The 24,626-nt window shown below is 42.3% G+C and overlaps 1 protein-coding gene across 1 annotated transcript in view; it reads left to right on the top strand.

Moving 5' to 3' along the window:
- The window catches only part of cacna1ab (calcium channel, voltage-dependent, P/Q type, alpha 1A subunit, b), a 215,910-nt gene extending 193,320 nt beyond the window's left edge, over positions 1 to 22,590 (top strand). Inside the window, 8 exon segments of the mRNA XM_085785651.1 lie at positions 5,055 to 5,179; positions 6,655 to 6,790; positions 8,675 to 8,788; positions 13,085 to 13,102; positions 13,732 to 13,767; positions 17,768 to 17,972; positions 20,458 to 20,696; positions 21,438 to 22,590. Of these exon segments, the coding sequence (XP_085641777.1) occupies positions 5,055 to 5,179; positions 6,655 to 6,790; positions 8,675 to 8,788; positions 13,085 to 13,102; positions 13,732 to 13,767; positions 17,768 to 17,972; positions 20,458 to 20,696; positions 21,438 to 22,166 (1,602 nt within the window). The 3' untranslated portion in view covers positions 22,167 to 22,590.
- Positions 22,591 to 24,626: the final 2,036 nt, after the last annotated feature.

Raw genomic sequence — 24,626 nt, 5'->3', positions numbered from 1 at the left:
TGCTTAATCTTAGAAAAACAAACTAAAAAGTGAGGTTTCACTTTCCATTTTCAGATTTTTTCAACTCTCAACTCCTTTAAAGGAATGAGCTTAACACATCTTCAAAACTGAACAGTTTGAACATGTATTTTCCTCTTAAATTCCACTTTACACACTTGTTTATTGGACTATTGTTTCTGGTCTTGACTCTCTATGTGTTTACTCATGGACTGACTTAAGTTGCAGTGGTAGCGTCACATGACACGAGTACCATAAAGACCAGAGAAGCTGCGCTAGTGGTTAAACAAGTTATAATTATTACTAATTTAGATATTAGTTAGATAATGTACAGATAGGACAAGATAGACTTCTGTTTCACCCTGTTCCCATTCCTCATTATAATGGTTTCAAAATTCAACTTTGTTTCCCAGTTCCCTTTTATTTCTTATGAATCTATTAGTCCCTCAGTAATAAATCATTTTTAGGTTCAGGTCTGAATGCAGATCCAGACTCTAGTCCAGTCCACATATTAGTGACTTTTGCAATAAACAAAGATCAAAATTTTGGACCCTCACAAGTATGTTAAACAGATCGTTACACAATGCATCAGTAATGTGTGTTGTGTTTAAAGTACAGTCTGAAAAGCAGAGATGAAAAAAGAAATAATGAATAATGTAAGAACAAAATTATAAAAGCTTATAATATTATCTTTTTTTGTTATAATCTCATTATAGCAGTGACATGTGGCGTTGTAGCCTATATAACAACATCTTTTCATTACGGCAGAAAGTGGAGGAAGCAACACGATTGTTGTCTGTGTGAGAAACGTTAAAGCGCAGAGATCATCCAGGTAAAACAAACAGAAAGCAGGTGGTGTTTTAAGAGGCTGCAGCGTTAGATAACCACGACCAAGAATAACAGCAGCATCACATGACAGTGAACTGAAGCAGAGGGTGGATTTCTTCTCCTCTCTGTCTCTCTCTCTCTCTCTCTCTCTGTCTGTCTCATCTGTCGGTGTTTGCTGTTGTGAGCTGTTGTTGTGTCTCAGATGTGTTGTTGTAGTTTTCCTCTGTTGTTGGTCTGTCTGTCCCTCTCCTCTGTTGTCTGTAGTCCCGTCCACCACGTCGTCTCTCCGTCCCTCTGACGCTCTCTCGCTTTATCCTTCCAGGAAGAGACGAGACCTTGACTTATCAAGCTCTCCCTGTTTGGTCAATCCAGGTCGATTGTCACCAAGTTTCTCTAACCAAGAACCATTTTCTCCTCATGAATCTGTCTGTACCTGTGTCTGTATATCGGTATCTGTGCGTGTCTGTATCTGTGTGTGTGTGTGTGTGTGTGTGTGTCTGTATCTGTGCGTGTCTGTATCTGTGTGTGTCTGTATCTGTGCGTGTCTGTATCTGTGTGTGTCTGTATCTGTGTGTGTCTGTGGTGGCGGGTGGGATGTTGAGTGGAGGCTCCTGTGACCAGTGGCTCTGCACTGCACTACAAGGAAAAGGACAATATCAGACCCCACACTGCAAAATCTCTAAATCTTTCCAAGAATATTTGTCTTATTTCTTGTCAAAATGTCTCAATTTTAGTCAAAACTAATTTCTTGTCACTTAAAATAAGACTCATCATCTAGAAATTTGACAGTTTTCACTTGTTTCAAACTAATTTTCCACTGAAATAAGTAGAAAAATCTGCCAGTGAAAGCAGGTTTTTTTGTGTGCTTGTAATAAGAAAGAAAAACTTGCTCCACTATCAGATTTTTCTACTTATTTAAAGTGGAAAAATTTGCTTGAAAAAAGTTTTTTTTTAAAAGTGTCTAAAAACAAGCTACTTTTTAAATGTGATAAGTCTTATTTTAAGTATAATTAGATTTATTTTGACTAGAAATGACATTTTGACTAGAAATAAGACAAATATTCTTGGTAAGATTTTGAGTTTTTGCAGCGTGTATGTCATCACCTGGCCATCGGCTGATACATACGAACGCCACCGCTGACACATTCTCCATCCAAGCCTCTGTCCGGCCAGCGTCCACTGTTACATAACCCCCCACCTGTACTGTACGTGTCTGTAGTACCGTGAACTTTTCCCAGGATGCATCACTGGGGGAAGGGGGGTGGGGGTGCCAAACCCAAACCCAAACCCAGACTGACTGTCCAGAGAACAACAAACAAACAAGGAGGGGGAGATGGACGGCTTTCAGTTGGGTTGCCATGACGACCAGGAACTGATGATGTCACGCACATTCATACTGGTACAATAATAATAATTTTTTTTTAAATAGAACAATAAAACATCTGGCCACCGCTGGCTTTAAAGCTTCGGCCCAGTCAGAGAGTAGTGGTTATCACAAACAGACAAAACTCTGGACCACATCTGGAATCGTCCGTTTCTGCTTCCAGATGTTTTATCATTGAGCGCGTTTAGAAATCATTAACCAAAATAATCATCATAAAATAGCTGTGTCTCAGTTCAGGGGGGCTTCACGCCCTACGAGGTCAACGGAGGACAATGTAAATGAGACGGTGTGTTAGTCTACGGAGGAGGAGTAATGCATTTCCAGACCTATACCGCCAAAAAGCCCAGCTACCGTTACCTAGCAACTGTAGGAACAGCTGCAGCTGCATCCAGCTGGTCACCTGCTGGAAATTTTTTAAATCCAACACAGACTGGACCGTCACATTTACAAACCATACGAAGAAAGAAAAAACACACCTTAGAAAGAGGATTGAGATAAATTGTGGGATCACCTCGTTTTCAAGGGGTCCTCAAACGCAACACAAACATTAAACAACAGCACAGAAAATTGGGTAACCCTTTAATTTACAGGCCACTAATTATGTGTTAATGTCAAGAAATAACAAGTAATTGTGTCATAATGTCTAGAAATAGCCTAGAAATAACGGTCAATTGCAAGGACTTGGTGGAGAAACTGAAAAAGGTCTGGCCTTACCAAAAAAGCTCAAGCATGAAAAGCATGTGCAATCTTTTGCCTTTATGAAAAAGATGACATTACTATGAAATTGGCTATTTCTTGACATTAAATATCGCGTGATAATGTTGAAATGTCTAGTCTGGCAACGACCGGTAGACCTCGGCTCAATCCAGGGGGCGGGATGAAGGCTGTCTTTCAAACTACCTCTGCACCAATAGGGTAGCGCTACGACCAATCAGAACAAAGAGCAGGATGACGTTAGCCTGACAAGCCAATTAAAATGTATGTCGTCATTGCGTTAAGCCCGCCCAACGACTCTCTAAACAGATAGAGCGCTGTGATTGGTGAACACAAACGGTGTTCGAGACTCAAAAAGTTCCTATGGCTCGTTTCTAGACCCACCTACGGAGCAAATAGATTTGCTGCCACTAGGGTGCAGCTAGATTTCTAGGCTAAAACTGCACTACATCAGTTACAAATAGAAAAAGGAAGGGAAAACAAATAATATATGTTTTTTTAATGGGCTGCAAAGGAGCCTGGATGCTTTGAAATGTGACGTCTTGGTCACGTCGCCCCTAAATTGAGACGCACTCAGTCTGTCACTGTGTAATAAATGGATGGAGTTACACATATAACACATAATCCAGATGTTAGAAGCAGCTGTGAAGCCTCCACTCCCTCCTCCTCCTCCTCCTCCTCCTCCTGAAGTGAAGCTGGTTGTTCTTCCTGCACAGTGCAGCCGCTCCGAGCCTCTGGTCTCGTGTCTGAGGAGGTTTGGACCTGCATCTTGTTTCTGAACAGGCTCTGATCCATCTGCAGCACGGCCCCGCTCAGCTTCCAGCAACATGACACAAGCTGCTGCTGCTGCTGCTGCTGTAGTCATGGAAACCGGCCGCTCCTGAGAGGACTCCATTACCCAGGATCCCCCCCTGTCCCTGTTCCCGGCCTCTGTCCTTAATTGTTGTCCTGTCTGAAGGAAGCAGAAGTTGCTTTTTAACACAACTGGTTCAGGATCAGATGAGATGTGTAGTTTACTTCCCCCACACCAAAAGAGAAAAAAAAAAAGGACGCTTTACTCAAAAACCTCCTCAGATGGTTTCTTTTTGAGTGAAACATCTTTTTTTCTGATGTGTTTCATTGATCTGGTCCAACACCTGTGATTTAAGAGCAATTTTACCTCAAATGCCAAAGGTAGAAGTTTCCCACCTGACACAGATCTGAGATCAGTTTGCCTCCCCGCCGACCTTGAACCAATCAATCCACATAATATCATATTAAGTTAAGTGTATTGTTGTCATTGCATAAAACATATACAACGTTCGGCAATTTCGTTCGGCAGTCTCCTATAGCAGCAAAGAACTTTTTTAAGAAGTATAAAAAAACAACAACATAGTGCCAGTGTCAAATAAATAATTATGCATCAACATATTAAAACTATAAGCTACATAAGCAAACAATATCAAAACATATTGTATTGTAAACAATATTAAAATGTCTTAAAGGGGACATATTATGGAAATATCACTTTTTGAAGGCTCTTTAACATATATCTGGGTGTTTGTCTTGCCTTCCGACCCCCAAAATGTGAGAATTGACAAAAGAAATGTGTAATGTGCAGGCTCTGTAGGTTAAAATCTATGTGGTTTTACGAACTGTACCCTCAGTTGTCTGGCAATGATGTCATTAGTTTTCAGTTTTTGCGTAATACCACCCCTACCTGCTACCAGTAGAAGGGGCGGGGCAAGCAGTGGCTCATTTGCATTTAAAGGGACAGGCACTGAAACCAGCCGTTCTGAACAAGGCTGTTTAGAGAGGATGAAAAGAGCTGTGATGTTTGATCCTTGGGGGATTTTGACCACAGCATGTCACAGACATGTCTTTAAGACACCAGGGAACTATTGTAATTTGTGGAAAAGGGGCATAACATGTCTCCTTTAAGTTCTGCTCTGGTTCAAGCGGCTGGTGAGCAGATCTCAGATCTGTCGTCTGCCAGGCTGCTTTACCTTGGAGACCCACAGCCATGTGCTTGCCGATGGCGCCCCCGTGTGGGTGCATGCTGCGAGTGCATCCTGTGTGTTTGTGTCCTGTGTCTGCCCCCCCTGAGTGTGCCTGATACCAGCCTGCAGGCCATGTCGTGTATCTCACACAGAACCGAACGCCATTAATGTTTCAGCGCATGGAGCCGCCCTCTGAGGGAGGGGGCACCGACGGACAGGGGGGGCAGCAGGGCGTCAACGGCCTCCCCAGCACCCAGCCCGACAACATCAACAGCATGTGAGTAGACCAGTGGTACACACATACTGTATATATTTGTAGTTAATATGGATGTTTAATGTGCAGTATATGATCTGTGTGTATGTTTTTTTTTATATTATAAAATATATTAATTTAATTATTTTTCTACAGTAAGTGTTAAGTCTGGTTTTATTTTGAAAATCCACATACATTTTTTCAGGGGGGCACAGATTGTCCAGTTGCAGACAGTATGAGAATATCTGACAACAAAGTGAACATGATGTCGGATCTTTCTTTCTTTTTTTTTCTTTTTTTTAACACTTTATTCCAAAATATTCCTGATCGCTGTGTATTTTTATAAACTTTTTTCAAGTATATACCAACATAAATGTTTATATTCAAAGAATAATGACAAAGTTTGATAAATAGATAAATACTGAAAACTAATAGAAGTAAAAACAAACAAGCTAAAGTAAAAACCGAAGGATAAATAAAGAAAGATGTTGGATCTTGAATATCAAACTATTCACAATGACTCAATGACAACGAAACATATTCAAGTATAAACATGTTCTCAAAACTTTGCTGTCTCAAAGCAGGTGCCTTTAGCTCCGCAGCTCTCAGATCCTTTGCTGTTCTTTGTCTTTTCTCCTGTTCTGTGTTTTTCTGTCGTCCATCGGTTACACAGACAAACAGGAAATACCTAAATGTCTTTTTCTCAGGGCTGAACTGTCTCTGTTGGACTAGTTTAAAATAATATGTACGTCTGTAAACTGAAGGAAATTTATGGCAAGCCATTTTAACATTTAAAAGTCAGACTGGATAAGTGTTGCAGATGTCTGTAATTCAGTAATGACAAACCCACATACTACACATTCCTATGACAAATGACCTCACTTTTGCCATTCATGTGTATGGGGTTTGTCATTACAGATATCTACAAGTCAGTTGCAGTTATCCGCTATTTGAATTACAGATATCTGTAACTGAATTACGACTATTCCTAGTTCCAGTTTAAGCTACAACTGTCGAAAAGACTTCTCCAAAGCATGAATGGGACGGAGGATGTGTTGGCGTGATGGCCGTCATACTGTAGCAGCTGAAAATGTCCTGGAAAAGTGCTGGAAAATGATTTCAACAAAAGAGTGGGAACCCTGTGAAATGTTCTTTTTGATGAGGCAAAACTGAATTGCAGATATCTTGAATGAAAAATCCATCTCTACTCAAATGTAATTATGACTAGTTGTTGATATGTTAATTCCAGATAGTCAAACTTAGCTTTTAAATGTTAAATCCACTTGCCATAGAAATTGTCACTTTTTCAGTAATTACATGAGAAAACAAGTGATATTTTAGGTTTTATGTGTAACTGAACAGTCAAAAACATCATCGATTCACTCGTGTCATTTATTTCCTTGCGGACGGCTCTGATTTAAAATCGACTGACCTTTGTATGCGTGTGTTTATGTGTGTGTTAATGTGTGTGTTTTGTGTGTGTGTGTGTGCGGTGCCAGACCTCCTGAGGGTGGCATGACTGAGAGCCAGTCGTGGGTGACGGCCAAAGCCCAGGAAATGTTCCAAAAGACGGGGAACTGGAGCCCCGACAGACCCTACCCCGACGATCTCCACGACAACCGGCACAACCCCCAGGTATGGTGAATACACACACACACACATGCAAACACACACATCGCCACCACTACCATGGTAACGCACCGATTAAAGCCAGCGCCGGCCTCTGTCTTTGCGCTCGCTGCCTCTGAAACATCACACTCATATGGTCTACATGTTCCTATAGAAGGTATTGATTTGTTATTGAACTGATCGAAACCAGCAGCTGTTAATTTGATCTCCTTATCTATGAGGAATCAGGATTTTAAAGGTTTGCGGTTCGACAGCAAAGGTTTTCCAGGTAAGTATTTTATTTCTGTAAGTTTCTCAGAGGATCGTCCGGACTCTTAATTTGTAAATCCAGTTTCCTGTCTCTGAAACCAACCAACCAATCACACGCCAGCTTCTCCTCCGGTCAGTGAGTCTCGTCATCTCGAAGAGCTGGATGTTCAAGACTCTGGTGCTGTCTGTTCTTTATTTTCACCGTTTCTTCATCCTTCTTACTTTCTCATCTCCTGTTTTCTCTCAATCTCACTCGTTCCTGTTCCTTATTATTATTATTTTGATGATTATTATTATTATTTTCTTTCCCTCCGCTCACTCTTCCACCTCCTCTTGAGTCTGTGGCTTATAGAGTTGGTAGATGTTGGTTTTATGATGTTCACCTTTTCCTCCTCCACTGCCTCTTACTTTCGCTTGTCTGTTGGGACGTCCACACTCCCCCAGAGCTTCCTCATCTCTCTCTCTTTGTCCAGTCCTGTAGATGATGTACAGAGATGTAGATGCAGTTTGAGATCTCTACTGCCCCAGTGTTGGGTGATTTTGGTTCAGAAAAAATCTCATCCATATATCAGGCTATAAGTTCTTAAACTGTCCTTCCAGAAAAATGCTTTGTGATAGTTCCGGGGCAAAGATCATCAATCACTCACCTTGATTATGCAGCGGGTTTACATTAAAAAATGTGTGAGATATTTATGCATTTATATTAATTAATAAAATTGCAGGAACTGGCAATTTGATGACAAAGAAGGAACATCCTGTCCTCACTGGGCTTCTACCTTCATGTAAAAGGAGTCAATTTCAATTTCAATTCTATTAAATTCTTTATTGTCTATCACAAGGACAGAAAATTGACATTAGTTTGGGCTCCGAACAGTTAGACATACAAACACCAACGTAAAAACCCACATTAAAAAATCTCACATAAAAGCTATAAAATCCACATGAGTCATTTATAATGATGTCCTATGATGAGCAACAGACGACATCACGGAAAGTGCTGCTGAGAATATTAAATAAAGTGCTCATCTTGTTTTCAAAACCTGATTATCATGACTCAAACTTACAAAAACTTCCCAGAGTCAAAAAAGTTTTGTAGCTTTACAAAATAAAGAAAACGCTACAACTTCTTTAAAAATAAATAAATAAAAATAATTCCCGCCGATTTTCTTAATCTTCTCACGGGAGTCAGTAACGTTTCCTGTCACGTAATTACGTCACTTCAGGATAAAAATGGCTGCTCCCGCCTGTGTAAAGAAAAAATGCAACGTTTTTTTAACTTTCTGTGAAGATATATGTGACTTTTCTGCAACAAAAATGTGCGAAAAACTGTGATTTTTGCAGCAAAAGTGCGGCGTGAAAACATGCGCATCCCCCCTGCTTAATATGCACACTTTAGCTGATTATGCATTAAATTACGCATTATCGCATAATCGCGTAATCGCGTAATCTCTTTTTTCTGGAGGGACTGCTTAAAGATACAGAAATCTGAAATCCCTTTTTTGCTAAACTTTCATTGAGTTTCTATCTTGCCCCTCCCACCTCAGTTAGCCCCTCCCCCTCTTATAATAAGTCGACGCCCCCCTCCCCCCTCAGCAGACAGACAGACAGTGGTCACGCCCCCCCTCTGGTTGTGTTTTACAGACGGTAGAGATGAGGGAGATGGGGCGGGACGGGTACTCCGACACTGAGCCCTATCACCCAATGGATGGGCATGGGCGGACCCTCTCCATGCCCCGCCTCTCGGCAGACAACCAAGTGAGCACCTTCATCCCACCATCACCATCACCATCATCACCTTCACCTTCACCACCATCACTGTCATTGTCCATCGTTTTACTCGTTAGAGAGTGAGGACAGTAGAAGTGAACGGAATAAAGTCTCTGTTTGCATCCGAACCAAACGCCCCCAAATACTGTCGGTACAGATACGTTGTGTTCAGAGAGATATTGATTGATATCTAGTGTCAGTTTCCAATCGATTAGTTTGGATTTGCTTTGTTTTTATTCTTTATTCTTAATGTTTCTCTTAAACACAAAACAAAAGTGAGTACACAAGAAGCCATTAACATTAATGATTGCTTAGACTTGTGTAACATATACTTATCAAGTCTATATTTTTATTTGGTAACACTTTATAATGAGTACACACTATTAAGCATTAGTTAAGCATTAATACATACTGAATTGATCATTTATAACATGAATATTCATTAGTATGTAGTTCATAAATACAGTTAAAAATGTTTTATTCATCATTGATAAGCACTAACTGTATTTATAAACTACATACTAATGAGTATTCATGCGTTATAAATGAAGAATTCAGTATTTATTAATGCTTAACTAATGCTTTATAGTGTGTACTTATTATAAAGTGTTACCTTTTATTTATATTTTATTATATTCTACTTATTTAACATTTTAAAATCTTTATTGAACTCTATGATGACTCATATCTTTCCAGTTATGGACAGATGTTTAATTTCTGAACGGGGGAACACGGTTCAGGATGCAACAAAGGATACAGAGAGACTTTTATAAAAAAAAATCACTTCCCTCTGTCAGACTCCCCCTCCTCCTCCCCCTCTCTTCCACCCCCCATCCCCGTCACTCTCACCCTCACACTTCTCCAGATGCCGACCCGCCACTGCTGCTCCTCCACTGAGCGTGCAGTGTGTGTGTGTGTCAGCTGGATAAGTGTCCTAGATATGTATATATATATTTAAATATATACATATCTATAAAATCTATATAATATAGAATAATTCCCACCCTCCACCCTCTTCCTGCCCCCTCCTCCCTCCCTCCATTTCCATGAATCCTTGGTGTGTCTGTCCTGTGTAAACTGTGGCCAGAGTTCCTGTCACTCGTCACCACTGATAATGAAAATCAGACAAAAAAACAAAAATTATTACTATTATTCTTTAATTTTTTATTTCTTTTATTAGTGTTTCTGCAACATTTGGATACAAACACAAGCACGTGGAGGCAAAACTGAACAAATGTCATTTAAAAGTGAAACGTAGCCTACATCATCAACTGTAGCTTGTTGGTTCATCGAAGAAATGTGTGATCACTACTTTACAGCTGAATTTGACACCTAACAAAGCTGTGTGTGTGTGTGTGTGTGTGTGTGTGCGTTTTTATGTGTATGTGTGTAGGTGTGTGTGTGAAAGACAGAGGGTGAGTCAGTGTGTGATGTGAGGTGTTTAAATCGAAGCCTAAATTTTCTGTTTATGAACTTTAGTTAGCTACAGATCTGGACGTGACATGTTCAAATGTAAAAGACTCGCTCTGAAATCCTCTCTCTCCAGATGTGACAGATGTTCACATTTGGCTATTAGGGTCAGATCTATTGTCTCTGAGGCAAATGATCACAAATCTCTGGCGACTCTGCGATCACATCATGCAGTCAAAAGATTCGCCACCTCAGATATTTTCTTATGCTGCATTTTATTTGAACTCGATTTATATTTGAGAAAGTTTAGAATACAGTTGAAGATTGGGTGTGGTTATTATTCATAATTCTAAAAATAACAGTAATTGGTTAAAAAAAACAAAAAACGTATATATATATTTTTTTATTTCTTCTTTAAAAAAATTGTAACAGTGGAAGACTTTGAAGAAAGAAAGAGACAGAGAGAGGGGGATGGAAAGAAAGAAAGAAAGAAAGAAAGAAAGAAAGAAAGAAAGAAAGAAAGAAAGAAAGAAAGAAAGAAAGAAAGATGGGGTGTAAAGAAAGAATAAAAAAATATTTTAATCAGTAAATTTTATCAATTACTAGACATTTCCCTGTTCACACCTGGCGTTAAGGAGGAACTATGCAAAATTTTTTACCTTAATTAAACAGCTTCAGAGTAATTGCGATGGTTAAAGGGATAGTTCAACATTTTGGCAAATTGGCCCATTGCCATAATCCCTATAGTCATAGCTGTAGGTTTATTACCTTTAATTGTCGGTGTAAGATGTTTTTAGAACGGCGGAGCAGAGCCACGAGCTGCTCAGACCTACGCTACGGAGGCTAGTGGGATTTCTTGGTTTCCCTCATCAAACTCATCAAATACACAATCCAACAACTCCAAAACGCTCTGGTGGACAAGTTGTGACCTGCACATTCACCACGCTGTGAGATAATAACAGAACGTTACGAGACGGAGCTGTGAGTGGCAATCCGACCCTAACCCTGTAGAAAGAAAAAAAAGCAAAAGCAACCAAAACAGAGAAAAGGCGACTGGACTTGCACAGTTCCCCTTTAACACACTCCTTTCTGTCTACAATAAAATAAAATAAAACAATAAAAAGATCAGGTGTGAACAAATCCAAGTTGCACCAAAGGGTTGAGTTGATCTGGGCCACATCGTTTCAGCATAGAAGGAGCGTTTGTTCTATCAGTTTCATAATGACGCAAACATATTTTATTATTCCTAATGGATGAAAGCTGATTTAATTGGAGCACTGTGCAGGATGAATGACTGACAACACATCAGTCTGTTGTTCTTCTAAAAGCTATAACAACATGTGTATTTTTACATGAGATTGTAGCATTTTAAAGCCAGATGTGAACTTGGTTTAATAGTCTGACTTTTCATTCAGTGTTTCCTGCTGCAGGATAAAAAAACCCACATGTTTCCCATCAGCTCCCTGTGTGTCCCCCATCAATCGATCTTTTCACTTTTTCCACAATGAAATGTGAAAATGTTTTCTTGGACGGAGGAGGAAACTTTAGCACGAAGCCTCTGGCTGCAGTTACACTCTTCACACAACGTCCATCCTCACTGCATCTGTAGTCATGTTGCTCTCACTCTGGTGTGTTGGTAACTCAGTGAAGTGTTTCTGTATGAGCAGCAGCAGGAGGAGGAGGAGGAGGAGGTGTGGATAAAGTGTAAAATTCACAGAGCGGCATCTAATCATTCGATAGTTAGGTTTATATTAACTTATCCTCTAATTAAAGCTGTGGACTTATATACCATTTCATTTTAAATGTAGAATATACAACACAACTCTCCAAACACTCACAACAGTGAGGAGTAAATGTACCGTATGTTTTTACATAGAGTGAATCTGAAAAACGAGATCATTAAATCAGAATTTGTATTTTCTTGTTGAATTTTAGACAAATTTGGAGCTACATATTTCAAAATAAAAGCCCAGATGATAGAACAATATAAAATGTAACATCATCCAAGTTGATAAACATCTCTTGCTTTATTTTTTTGCATTAAGACATGGAAAATATTTTCAAATTAAAAGTCAGTGATGAATTAATGACTTCAGTAGTGTAATTTAATTACCCATCTAATTAATTCATAAGTGGAAGCACAGTGTGTGCGGTCCCAGTAAATGACCAGCAGAGGTCCCCACATGTTCACTTATTATTTACCCTTATAACAAGTATGTTTATATTCTACTACATGATCAAGTCCCTTTTATTCTGAAATTCATCAGTCAGTTTGCTAGTGCTGTTGATAATTAACATATTTTTGTTGTTAGTTTTTAGGCTTTTTATTTAAACATTAAGAGCCATGAAATAATCATAACTGCACATGTAATGTAACATCTAACAGGTTCAACATGCTCCAAGGTTCAGAGACAAAAAATCACATTCATAAATATCAAAGAGGGCTTTTATTTTGAAATATTTACCTTTACTCCCATGTCACCTGAGATATCGATCATTCTTCAGTTCAATGAGGAAAAATAGAAAAAAACAACAACATATAAATGCTTTTTAATAATTAAAAAAAAACAGAACATTTATTCATAACTAAGCTCCGCCCCCATTTGGCGCTGCACCTTCATTAAAACGAGCGCTCCCTGACCTGAGTGTAGTGTCTGTACTGGTCATTAGTCCTGGTGTTGAGATAATTAGACGTGTTTTAATTTAATTAGGACGTAACTGGACATGAAGGAAGGCAGCCATGTCTTTTATCTGTGTTTGTGTGTGTGGGTGTGTGTGTGAATGTGTGAGTGTGTGTTATATTGTGTATACAGAATATATGTGTGTGTCAGTACACTGTTACTTATTGTCCTCTAACACTGCTCTGCCTTACAGAGAGTTCATGCTGTTTCGGTAAGTGTGTGTGTGTGTGAGTGTGTTTGAGTGTCAGTGTGAGTCTGTATGTGTGTGTTTGAGTGTGTGTGTGTGTGTGTGTGTGTGTGTGTGTGTGTGTGTGTGTGTGTGTGTGTGCGCACATGCATCTTACATTGTCCCCTGTCCTCTCTCGCTCGCTGGCACACCCTCCTCGCTCTTATATGTGTGTGTGCTCTGGTCTTCTTTTAAAATTAACTGGGTTCTCTCTCTCTCTCTCTTTCTCTTTCTTTCTCTTTCTCCTCACGATAATTTCCCTTCTTTTCCTCTCTCCCTTTTCATACATATACTGTATCTTCCATCTGTCTCCTCCCCTTTCCCTCTATTTCCTCTCTTTTCCCGCCTGAAACACATTTATCTCCTCCCAATAATCCCATTATCCTCCTCCTCTCCCCCTCTCATCCTCTTATCTTTCATTGTTTCTTCTTCTTTCTGTCCATTTATTCACGTCTGTCTCTTTCTGCTGCCTCTGCTCTCTGTTCTTCCTCGATCCCCCCGGCGGCTACGCTACGTCGGGCCTATGCTCTGTGTGTGTGTGTGCGTGTATGCGTGTGCGTGTGTGCTACACTGCTCTGCTCTACGTATCATCTCTGTGTTTGCCTGCTCTGCAGCGGAGGAGACACAGGCCGCGAGGAAATAACCTCAGTGTATGTACACCTCTCTCTCTCTCTTTCTATCTATCTATCTATCTATCTATCTATCTATCTATCTATCTATCTATCTATCTATCTATCTATCTATCTATCTATCTATCTATCTATCTATCTATCTATCTATCTATCTATCTATCTATCCCTTTTCAATCTGGATCTGCAGCAGCTTGTAGTTTGTTGGTTGCGTTCACCCACTCTGCTCTCTGATTGGTTGATTTGTCACCTGCAGGATTTTCATTATATCAAACTTTATTTTAAAGGGATAGTTCAACATTTTGGCAAATTGGCCCATTGCCATAATCCCTATAGTTTTAGCAGGTTCGTTACCTTTAATTGTCGGTGCAAGCTATTTTTAGAACGGCGGAGCAGAGCCGCGAGCTGCTCAGAGCTACGCTATACGGAGGCTAATGGGATTTCTTGGTTTCCCTCATCAAACTCATCAAATACACAATCCAACAACTCCAAAACGCTCTGGTGGACAAGTTGTGACCTGCACATTCACCACGCTATGAGATAATAACAGAAAGTTACCAGACAGAGTTGTTTTAGAGGGAAATTCATGCAAAACCGCTGATGCGCGTTGCCTTCAGGGGCAGTTTTTCAGCGAGCAGCCTTTATAGTTTGCGTTGCATTTTCATCACAGTCACACAAATTCAGCCTAATTCACTGCTCTGCTGCAGACACCACCTGCACGGTGCTGATGCAGCAGCCTAAGCTCCGCCCACCTGGTACTGCAAGTGTGTTAAATCAACTGCAGCCAAACTGTCACTGGTCAGATCCAGTTTGATCACCTCTCCCTCTCTCTTTCTCTCTCTCTTTCTCTCTCTCTGCTCGTGTTGCAGTCTCTCTGCTTCCCCCATTGTTTGTTTTCTGTGACGACTTTCCCTGGACTTGTGCTTGTTCGCAGTGTATGCGAGTGTGTGCGAGTGTGTGAGTCTACGTACGTGCGTGCGTGCGTGTGTTACCTCTGTGTGTGTTGTAGTCCGTTGCATCGCTGCAGACTGGGGTCAACAGTGTTTGAGAAACGCATGGACTGGCCTGATGTGTGACTGTTGGCCTGTGCAGGGGTCGGGGCGGTGGCAGCGTGCCGGCATGTTATGGTCATGTTATTATCATGTTATTATCATGTTATTATCATGTTATTACCATGTTATGATCGGTCGTGCATGACGAGACGGAGCTGAGTCTCGCTGTGATGATGTCATGATGTGATGGAGAGGAGGTGGAGGTGGAGGTGGTGTATTCACACACCGAGGGGAGGGGGAGGGGGTGTGTGGGTGTTTGTTGCTTTGGCCAAACGCAGTCTTGGAGGAGCCTGAGAGGTGGAGGAGTTGTGATGGATGGACGGAGAGTCGACGAGTGCATGGAGGCTGTGTCATCTTCATCTCTCCTGTGTGTCTTCAGCTGGATGACATCAGTGTTTGTAGCTTTTTAGTGGAGCTACTGATGTTTTAGAAATGAATAAGTGTTAATATAAGGGCAGTTTTATCAATTGATCGATCAATCAAACTTTATTTATGTTGCACTTAGAAGCAATACTAAAGCAAAGATAAAAGCGAAGATAAAAGTTAAGGTATTAAAACATTATAATTGTTAAAAAAAACATCTGAAAAGATTAATACTTTGTCAAAGATTTGCCACACTTTTTTGGATCTGTAAATCTGTGTGTTTCATTTCGTATGTACATCGCTTATTAATCAATTTCTGTATTATCATTTAATCCATCGTTGTTTATTTAAGTAAAGGGATGTGTCTGTATAAGCCTTCTTTTGGCTTCCAACTTCTCCTGCACAATTCATTATCAATGTTTTGTGCAAATATAGTATCAGTATTGTATAATGCAAAAAGGCAGGTGATATTTTGAAGAGAATAAAACCAGTAAAGAAAAAAACTGAAATAAATGTAGATATTAAAAGGAAAGACATAACATATCAGTGAAGCATTTTAGAAACATTCATAGCGAGATACAGACAAATACGATTCAATTAAGAGGCATTAATGCCACATTAATGCTCTTAGTGCCACTGTTTCTGCAAATATTAATACTCGGATATCATAACTACCTAATTTTATCATTAAACCTGTATGAAGTGTCTATTTTTGCACTATAAGTTGAATTTCTTGTGTAAAGGTTTAGATCTAAGTGATTTTTTATGAATTTAATCAAGTCTATTTGTTAAAGAACAGATTAATTTTTCCCATCAGAGCCACACAACAGACTGAAAACATCTCAACACTGAGTTCCTCATAAGTGTGAAGCCTGAATATAAAACATGTCCTCGGTGCAAATAATATGAAATAATATTATTGATATTTTTATTGAAAAGAAACAAACATGTGTCATCCCAGAATAGACACACAGAAAATGTGAAAAAATACACATCCTTTCTGAGTGTGTGTGTGTAAGTGTGTGTCCCTACATGTGTAGCTGCCCACGGGGGGCGTGCATGGCTTGTGTCGGGCTGCTCAGAGAGTGTACACACAAGACTGTACACTGTGTGTGTGGTGTGTGTGTGTGTGTAGTGCAGCTCCTCTCAGGACGGTGACTCCTCCTCCCGTGTCGTGCTGCTTGCAGACTTGACGTGTGCTTGGTCGTCAGGGCGATGTGAATATTTCTGGGTTAGGGGTGGGAGTTCAGAGTGTCGAGAGTTCGAGTCCTGGTCAGAAGAGTCTGATACAAACCCAGCAGGAAAATCACACAACACAACACAAGTCCCACATGATACACTTTATATCTTTATACTGTATGGAGCTTTAATACAAACATCTACCTTTATACTGTATGGAGCTTTAATACAAACATCTACCTTTATACTGTATGGAGCTTTAAAGGAAACATTTACCTTTAAATTGAGTCAGTTCCTTTATAAATTGTAATTTACAGTACAAACAAATAGGCTGAATAATTAATAATGCTGAAGAAAGTGCACTTTGATTAGTTTTCTATTCATATACACACACATGGATACACACACAAGGTAAAATATAGATGTAGAATACACTTTACCTACAGTAGTCTCCACATTATATCATGTTGTTTCTACAGTGAATATCTCCAATATATCACTAATGATGTTTAGTTTGAATTATTATTATTATGATTAATAAATCAGTTCTGTAGGATTTTCCTGTTGGGTTGTCACAGATCATTTTGACCAGGCTCTGAGGTTAGTTTTTTATCCACATGGCTGCCTTGTTTGATTTACATCAAGCCCTGTGTTGGGAAACATGTGTGAGACGTAAATGGTCAACACATGAAAAAAGTCAGATGTTTCCCTTCTTTTGCTATTGTTGCGAAATAAGAAGAAAAAAAGATGGACAATGAGGTTAATTAAACCCAGAACTGATCTGATGATGGTCCAACTCCCAGCCCGAGTTTGATCCAGATGAAACTTGGCTGCCGTTGGCTAAAGCGTCCAGTATGGGGCTCCTCGGCCTTGTGCATGTGAGGCATGCTGGTCTTCTATACAGCCCTCCTTCATGCTTGCTCTGTCTCTCTGCCCCTTTTTTCTTCTCTCCCTGTCAGTTCCCTGTTTATATCTCTGTCCGTTTCATACCCTCCATGTTTTTGGTGGAGAAGCATGTGCTTGTCAAAAAAAGCCAAGATGAAGTCGTCAGGGATCTCAGGCGCTTTTGGGGGGGTGACAGAAAGTGACAGAAAGTCTTCCTGGTTTTTTTTTAACTTGTGGAAATCTGAATTGTCTAAGTGTGGTTAACCACCACCCACCTAAACCAGGAGTGATCAGGTCCTGTTGTTGAAGTTAGATATTGGTCAGTTAGATATTGGTCATCCAATGGGCAAAAATCTCTGTGGGAGAGTCATTCGCTCAGCAAAAGTCAACAAAGTGTATGTTCATAAAGGTTGCATTGAATCTCACTTATGTCCTCTTCTGTCTTTCTTTCCCTCCCCCACTATTTTTTATCTCATTTTCTCCTTTTCCTACTTTATGTTCTCCCTTCTTGTCTGTATTTCCTTCTCCTCCGTCCTTCACAGACCATCACCGACACCAGTCCGATGCGTCGCTCCACCTCCAGCCTGGTCCACGGGCGCACGGGCCGAGGCGTGAGGCTGGACGACTACTCTTTGGAGAGGGTGGTGTCCGAGGAGGGGAGGCACGGCGGAGGAGGACGCCGGCACAGGGAAAGGAGTCACCGCACCTCGCAGCGATCTCTGACCAGATACACCGATGCAGACACGGGTGAGCCGCTCAGAGCCGCCGTCCACGCCAGATACCTGACAACAGGACCAGCAGCATCTGCACATGTTCAAGTTATGACTCTCAATCTGAGAGCAGGCCCCCTCTATTGGTGCAGGCTCACTCCTGCATAGATTGGTGGTGTCACTTTAGGGACAGTTCACAACTTTAACTGAGCACTTGCTAATGCTGAAATTAGCAAGAAAACTGTATATTACTTAAGTCCTTGAGCCGGAGGAAATGTTTTTCCTTGTCAGTGGGTTCAAGTTCCTGTTTTGTCATTCTTGATTGTCATGCTTTCACATGTACAGAAAGAAATTTGTTACCCAGGTCCCAGCACAATAAAGTGACAGTAAAAACAGGTGAATAAAAGACAAGATAAAGTCCACAGCAGCATCAGAAGAGGAGCAGAGGGTTCAGATAATGAGACATTGAGCTCGTCAATGTCATAGCCTCTGGAAAAAAGCTGAACTTCAGCTGTGTCCTTCTACCTGAGGGGATGGGGGAGGGGGGGCAAACTGCCATCAGAAATGCCAGTTTCACAAAATCCCCAGCAACCACGTAAAAAGTTCTCTAAAGTCATTGAAATCAATACTCTTCTAAATCAATGAGAGAACAAAATGTAGACTTGTTATAAATGTTAGAGTGAGTGTACGAAATTATGGAAATACTGAAGTTCAACCAAATGCCAAACGCCGGAAAATTAAGCTTTAGAAAACTGCAGTTCATCTAATGGCCACTAGAGGCTGCTCCAAAAGTGAGTCAATCCTGTAGACTCCTTAATGTCAAACATTACAGCAGAAACAAACATGTTTACAGCCTGATACAAAAAAACATATGCGACCAATTTCCTTCCTCATGACAACTGTGCGTTGGTCAGTTTTTATATCATTCTTCTGTTCTCCACCTCGTTACCCTTTTTTGATTAGCCAAAGACTTAGCCAGGGGCTACATCCATTCTTATATACAGTTATTTGAGTTTGACATCGCTGACCTTAGACATGTAGCGATAATAAAACAGTGTAGTGTCTTTAACATGATCACAGTCCCACTGCCTTAGAGCTTCAACGAGCTCTTTGAGGTAATCAAAAGTAATCTGTCCATTCATCAAGGTAAGAGAGGAGACTTCTTGTCATATTCACTAAATTTCATGCAAGTCAAGCTTTGGCACAAAGAAGTCCTTGAAAAGAACATCTTGCTAGCAGATAACTCACTTCATCACTCATTTGTGAGTGCAAATTGCATGCTTCAGCTGTAAAACTAATCCAACAAGGCTGGCACAGTTCAGCTCTAAATCCCCTTCATAATTGGAGAGTCCTCTAATCTGATGGAGGGTCCTCCGCTCTGCTTCCAGCCTCAGGAGTGAAGATGGGGTTTTAACTTACTTCTACTTGTTCTACATGTAACTACTCTTGTGTCATCCAAGCAAATCCACAAGTTTACATTTTTATTCTTCTTTTCGAAACCCCCTTATATTCAGACGAATCTGGTACAAAACCCTAAATCGTCTTTTTGTAGACGGGAGTTGCCGGTACTCCTTGTATATGAATGGAGAGACTAGAAAAGAGGCAAATGCTGAAACCAGCTGACACTATGCTGAATGCTAATAAGATGCAGTGACCTTATGAATGTGCTAATTAGTGTATTACATCATCGTACAACATTTTGACCATGAAGTACCTGGAACTGAAAGGTTCCTGTGGTCTATTGTTGGCCACATTTCCACCACAGCCTTAAGTCCGGAAAGATTATGCAAATCAGTCCAATGACGTATGGACAACAACAACCCAAACCACACTGGGTTGTTGCAGTTCTTCATTTTCTTTGCAGTCCTTTAACTTCTTCCTGGACTTCTCCCATTGATATTTGGAGCAGACCTTTTTGTTGCAGGTCGCAGATTTCCATTTCAAGCTAGATATCGGCTTCAGCAAGGCCTTCATTGTAGGTTCATCTGCTGTATGTTCTTCTTTTCTTGGTCTACAATGAAAAATCATTCTGTAATCAAAACATCAACTAATCAAAACTAATCAACTTTCAGGCAGCTGTGGCCTTTTAAACTTGGAGGATTAAATAAAATGCAGCCAGTACTCGACACCCCCAAAGGTTACCGAACCTTTGGAAAGTACAACCCTTGGTTCAGGGACTTTTCTTTGGTGGATAGATCAGTGGTCACCAAAGATCACCATGGAACTAGATTTAAACCCTGGCTCCTGTGGTCAAAATGCACAGAGTTCCTCAAAAAGGTTCCAGTGGAAAGTTCCTGTGGTTGGAATGAGCCTTGTGTGACTGATTGAGCAAAAGTGAAAGTTGGTAGGACCATCCACAGTCCTGTCTTGTTTGCTTTGAAGCTGAAGTTGAAGCTTGAATCTTTTATCCACCACAATAACTTTCGGTTGATGCTGTAATCTTGTATCAGGTATCATCTTTTTGACGGTTGCAATGAGTGTCTTTGCTCTGACAAATGTAAACTGAGACATCTCCTTGTTAGGGCTGGGCACAGACCTCAGCACCACCACTCAGTCGGGCGACCTCCCACCTAAGGAGCACGAGCGGGACCGCGGCCGGACCAAGGACCGTCGTCACCATCATCACCATCACCACCACCACAGCTCCATGGACAAAGAGCGTTACGGCCCCGACCGTCACGACTACCCTCCCAGGCACCCCCAAGACCGCCAGTGGTCCCGGTCGCCCAGCGAGGGGCCGGACGGACGAGGTCACAGACAGGTGGGCTCCAAAGGCACCAAGACGAAAACCAAGGGCCATAAAAACGTCTAGGGACAGTTTCCTAATACTGTCTAATACCGCTCGGTTTTTCCTCTTTCTTCTTTCTTAAGTTTAACATTTTGTAGAAGATCTAAAGCTCTTTACTGATGATGATGTCCTGTACCATCACAGATCCTTCAGCGCTGATGATGGTACTGAACATCATACTTTACCAATGAAACTCAATCGATCTGTGTTTGTCTTTTGGATTTTAAATGTTTTGATCCCAATGCGCCTGATTTTTTTGTGCGTTGCCACCGAAAAACAGCTGTTATTAGTGTTATCCAGTGACAGTTCACGCGTGGTTATTTCGCATACACTTACTTATGGATATCAATCTCTCTTTTTTGTTGTGTTATGCTTTTTTCTTTGTCACTGTTTCTCTCTCTGTCCATTTTCCTTCAATGTGACATGTGGCTTCTTGGTGTCAATTTTTTGCCTCATCACTGCGTTTTTGAATGATTTTCAATGGTATCTATCTATCTATCTATCTATCTATCTATCTATCTATCTATCTATCTATCTATCTATCTATCTATCTATCTATCTATCTATCTATCTATCTATCTATCTATCTATCTATCTATCTATCTATCTATCTATCTATCTATCTCTGCTCACCACCACTCTGCTCTATGCTGGTCTCTGTTGTTGTTGTTGTTGTGGTGCGTTTTGATTTTCCTTGTTTACATTTTGCTGTAGGGCAGTAGTTCGGTGAGCGGCAGCCCGGTCCCCTCCACCTCGGGGACCAGCACTCCACGGAGAGGTCGTCGCCAGCTGCCCCAGACCCCCGCCGTCCCCCGTCCGCATGTCACCTACTCCCCCGCCGTCCGCAAGCCCAGCTACGGCCCCCCGGGGCCCGGCCGCCTGCGCTCGCCCTCCCCCCGACACTTCTCCCCGCCAGATCACGACAGAGGCTACCACCACCGGCCCCCGTCACGCCAGGCCTCTCCCCACCACGGGGGCTCCTCGTCCCGGCACGGTTCGCCGCGCTCCCCCAGGCACCAGTCCCCGCGCTCGCCCCTCCACGGCTCGCCTAGGTCGCCCCACCGAGGCCGCTGGAGCGGACCCCCGCCGGGCGACAGCCTGGAGGGGGACGGGCCCTTCTACGAGCATGATTACGAGTACGAGCGGCACCACGAGCCCCCCGCCTACGAGCAAAGCCTCTCCCATGGCAACCCGCATCCACATGGGGGGAACCCTCACCCACACCCACGCTCACCTAGGACTGCCCGCCACGGGCCCCCTCCGCCCCCTCACCCGCATCCACGTAGGGTCCCCAACGGCTACCGCTCGTCCTCGCCTTCGCCGCATCGACGGGGACCACCCGGGGTGCCCCCCCACCCGCACCACCGCCCCCCCCATGCCAGAGGGCCCCGTAAGGGCCTGCATGAACCTTATAGCGAGACGGACGAAGACGACTGGTGCTAGCGACCACACGGAGCGAGGGATAAAGGCAGGAGAGGAGAAGAAGAACAGCAGCCTCCGGTGCTCTGGCCTTGGATATGTAGACTTTTGATAAAAGCAGCGGTGGAAATGCCCTCGATACCCTCTACCCTCACCCCGCGGACTCTAAATGAGAGGAAGGGGCAGAGGGGAGGGGGTGATGGTGCTGCAGTAGCCTTTTACACATTTGGTGTAAAGACTCGAATGAGTGACAGAGCAGCACACGGATAAAACGAAAAAAAGAGAGACAGCTAAGGTAACGTAGGGCTCAGGTTGCCTCTGCCTCTCTCTCAGTCTCAGAACTACACTTCCCAGAATTCTCTGCTTGTCCGGGAAGGCCAGGCTGCAGGAGAGGAAGAGAGAGGCGCGGTGGGAGCACGAGGGAACGATGGAAGGAGCATGCCGCTGTGAAAATCGGCCACGACCCACCGCAGTTTACGAGGCCCAAAAAAAAAAAAAGCACTTCTCCCAGACTGACGCGTGATTGGTTAGTTTTCATCCGATGCGTGCAACCATGTCGCCGGCCAGTCCGCTAAAGTAAAAAGCCTGAGAAAAATGAGCCGGAGCGCAGAGGCCACCCGCTTTTGACTCTGCTCCGCGACAGATGCGATGTTTAAAGAAAAATAAATGATAAACAAAAAGCCAGGACCCCCCTCTCCTCCCCTCCCCCTTTCCCCCCTCCTCCTCCTCTAAACCCCCTTACATGCCAAGCTATGCCTCCAGAAAAATCAAACTTGAACAATGAAGAACAAAAATGAAACTTTACATGACAAACAATGAAAAGAAAAAAAGGGAGAACAACCACTTCTTATCTTTAACCTTTTTCCTTTCCAAGGGACAGAACCAGGAAGCTCCGCCTATACTGCAAAAACCAGCCAATCACAGCGCTGGCTGATATTCGATGAGTTTTATCATCTCTGTTTACTGTTAAAGACTCACTTAATGCTGACGGAACTGGTGTGACATCTCTTCCTGTCTGGCGGCGGCGACGGTGGTAGTGAAGGCTGGGGAGGGAGGGGGAGGTGTGGGCTCGCTTCCTTTTTCGAGTGCGCTACGGGGGCGGGGGGCGAGCTCGGGGTCACTAGAGAAGGGAGTCGGACACTTTTGGCGAAGCCCAGCCCCTTCCTCCTCCTCCTCCTCCTCCTCCCCCTCCCCCTCCGGGTTACTCATCTCAGCGCAACGGCGACGGACGACCCGAGAGGAAATGACATCACACAGTCGATCGGGGGGCGGAGGAGTGGAAAGGAGGGATGGGGAAAAAGACTAATTTCTTCAGTATTTCTTCTATCGATTTACTTCTCCTTCTTGTTCTTCTTCGGACATTGGAGCTTGGTTCTTCTGTTGCATTCGCTCAGCCTCCTCCTTTGATCTTTTTCGGAGTCCAAAATTTGATGGAAAACCTGCATGATTGATTAAATACATACTAGAGAAAGGAAATCTAACTGGCGTGGGTGGGACCTAGGGGGGCTTTATAGGAAAAAAACTTTGCATTTAGGTTTACAAAAAAAAAGAAGTTCTCTTCTCTCAGACTCTCTCTCTCTCTCTCTCTTACATCTCAGACGTTTTTCCTTTTTTCCCCCCGTTTTTTGAAAAAAAAACAAACATGAAAACGGGGCTTTCGTCCGTCAAACCGTCGGCGGCTAATTTGTTTTGTCTCAGTTTTTTGGACAGCCGACGACGCTGTTTTTCTGGGGCGTTTCTATAGGCTACGACCTGTTTTTGGAGAAAAAAAAACGGACAAAAAACAAAAAAAACAAAAAAACGACGGGTTTCCTCGTCGTCCTCAAGAAAACAAGAGGGAGAAAGAGCAGGAGAGGAGCGGACCTCTTAACCACACTTGATTTATTATTGTTAATGATGATAGTCTTATGAATAATGATATCAATGTCAATGCAAAATGACGATGACAATGATGATGATGATGTTACTGATGATGATGATGATGATGATTGATTGACTGATTGATTGATAGAACTGTTGCTGTAGATTTGTTGTCATGTTCTTTGGAGTTCAAGTAGGCTATGCTATGTCCATCTTGTTTACATCCTTTATGTTTTTTGATGATCCCGCCCCCCCCCCCCCCTTACTTACTGTACCCCCCCACCTCCGTTAAAATGACGTTTACCGGGTTCCTGATGCCTTTTCTGCAACGTTTCGGCAGCGATGACGGCTTGGGGAAACACTCACTTTGCAGCATTGCGTGTTGTAACGCAAACCTCTTAAGATACACACACTCTCTCTTCAGAAATGTTGGAGGTGGAGGTGGAGGTGGAGGTATAGAGGCCAAGGGTTCGGGGTGGTGGGGTTGCAATGAATGATTGGGGGTTGGGGGGTTCAGTGTTCTACCAACCCAAAGATCAAGAATTCACATCCAGAGCTTGAGGGGTGGGGGGGTTGTTTTAAGTTTATTGAGAACGTAAAGAGGTAAAAAGGACGATCCTGTTT

Source organism: Trachurus japonicus, chromosome 1, assembly GCF_045865225.1.
Source record: "Trachurus japonicus isolate A0001 chromosome 1, Traja_1.0".
Lineage (NCBI taxonomy): Eukaryota > Metazoa > Chordata > Actinopteri > Carangiformes > Carangidae > Trachurus > Trachurus japonicus.
This window is presented reverse-complemented; position numbering and strand designations above follow the sequence as displayed.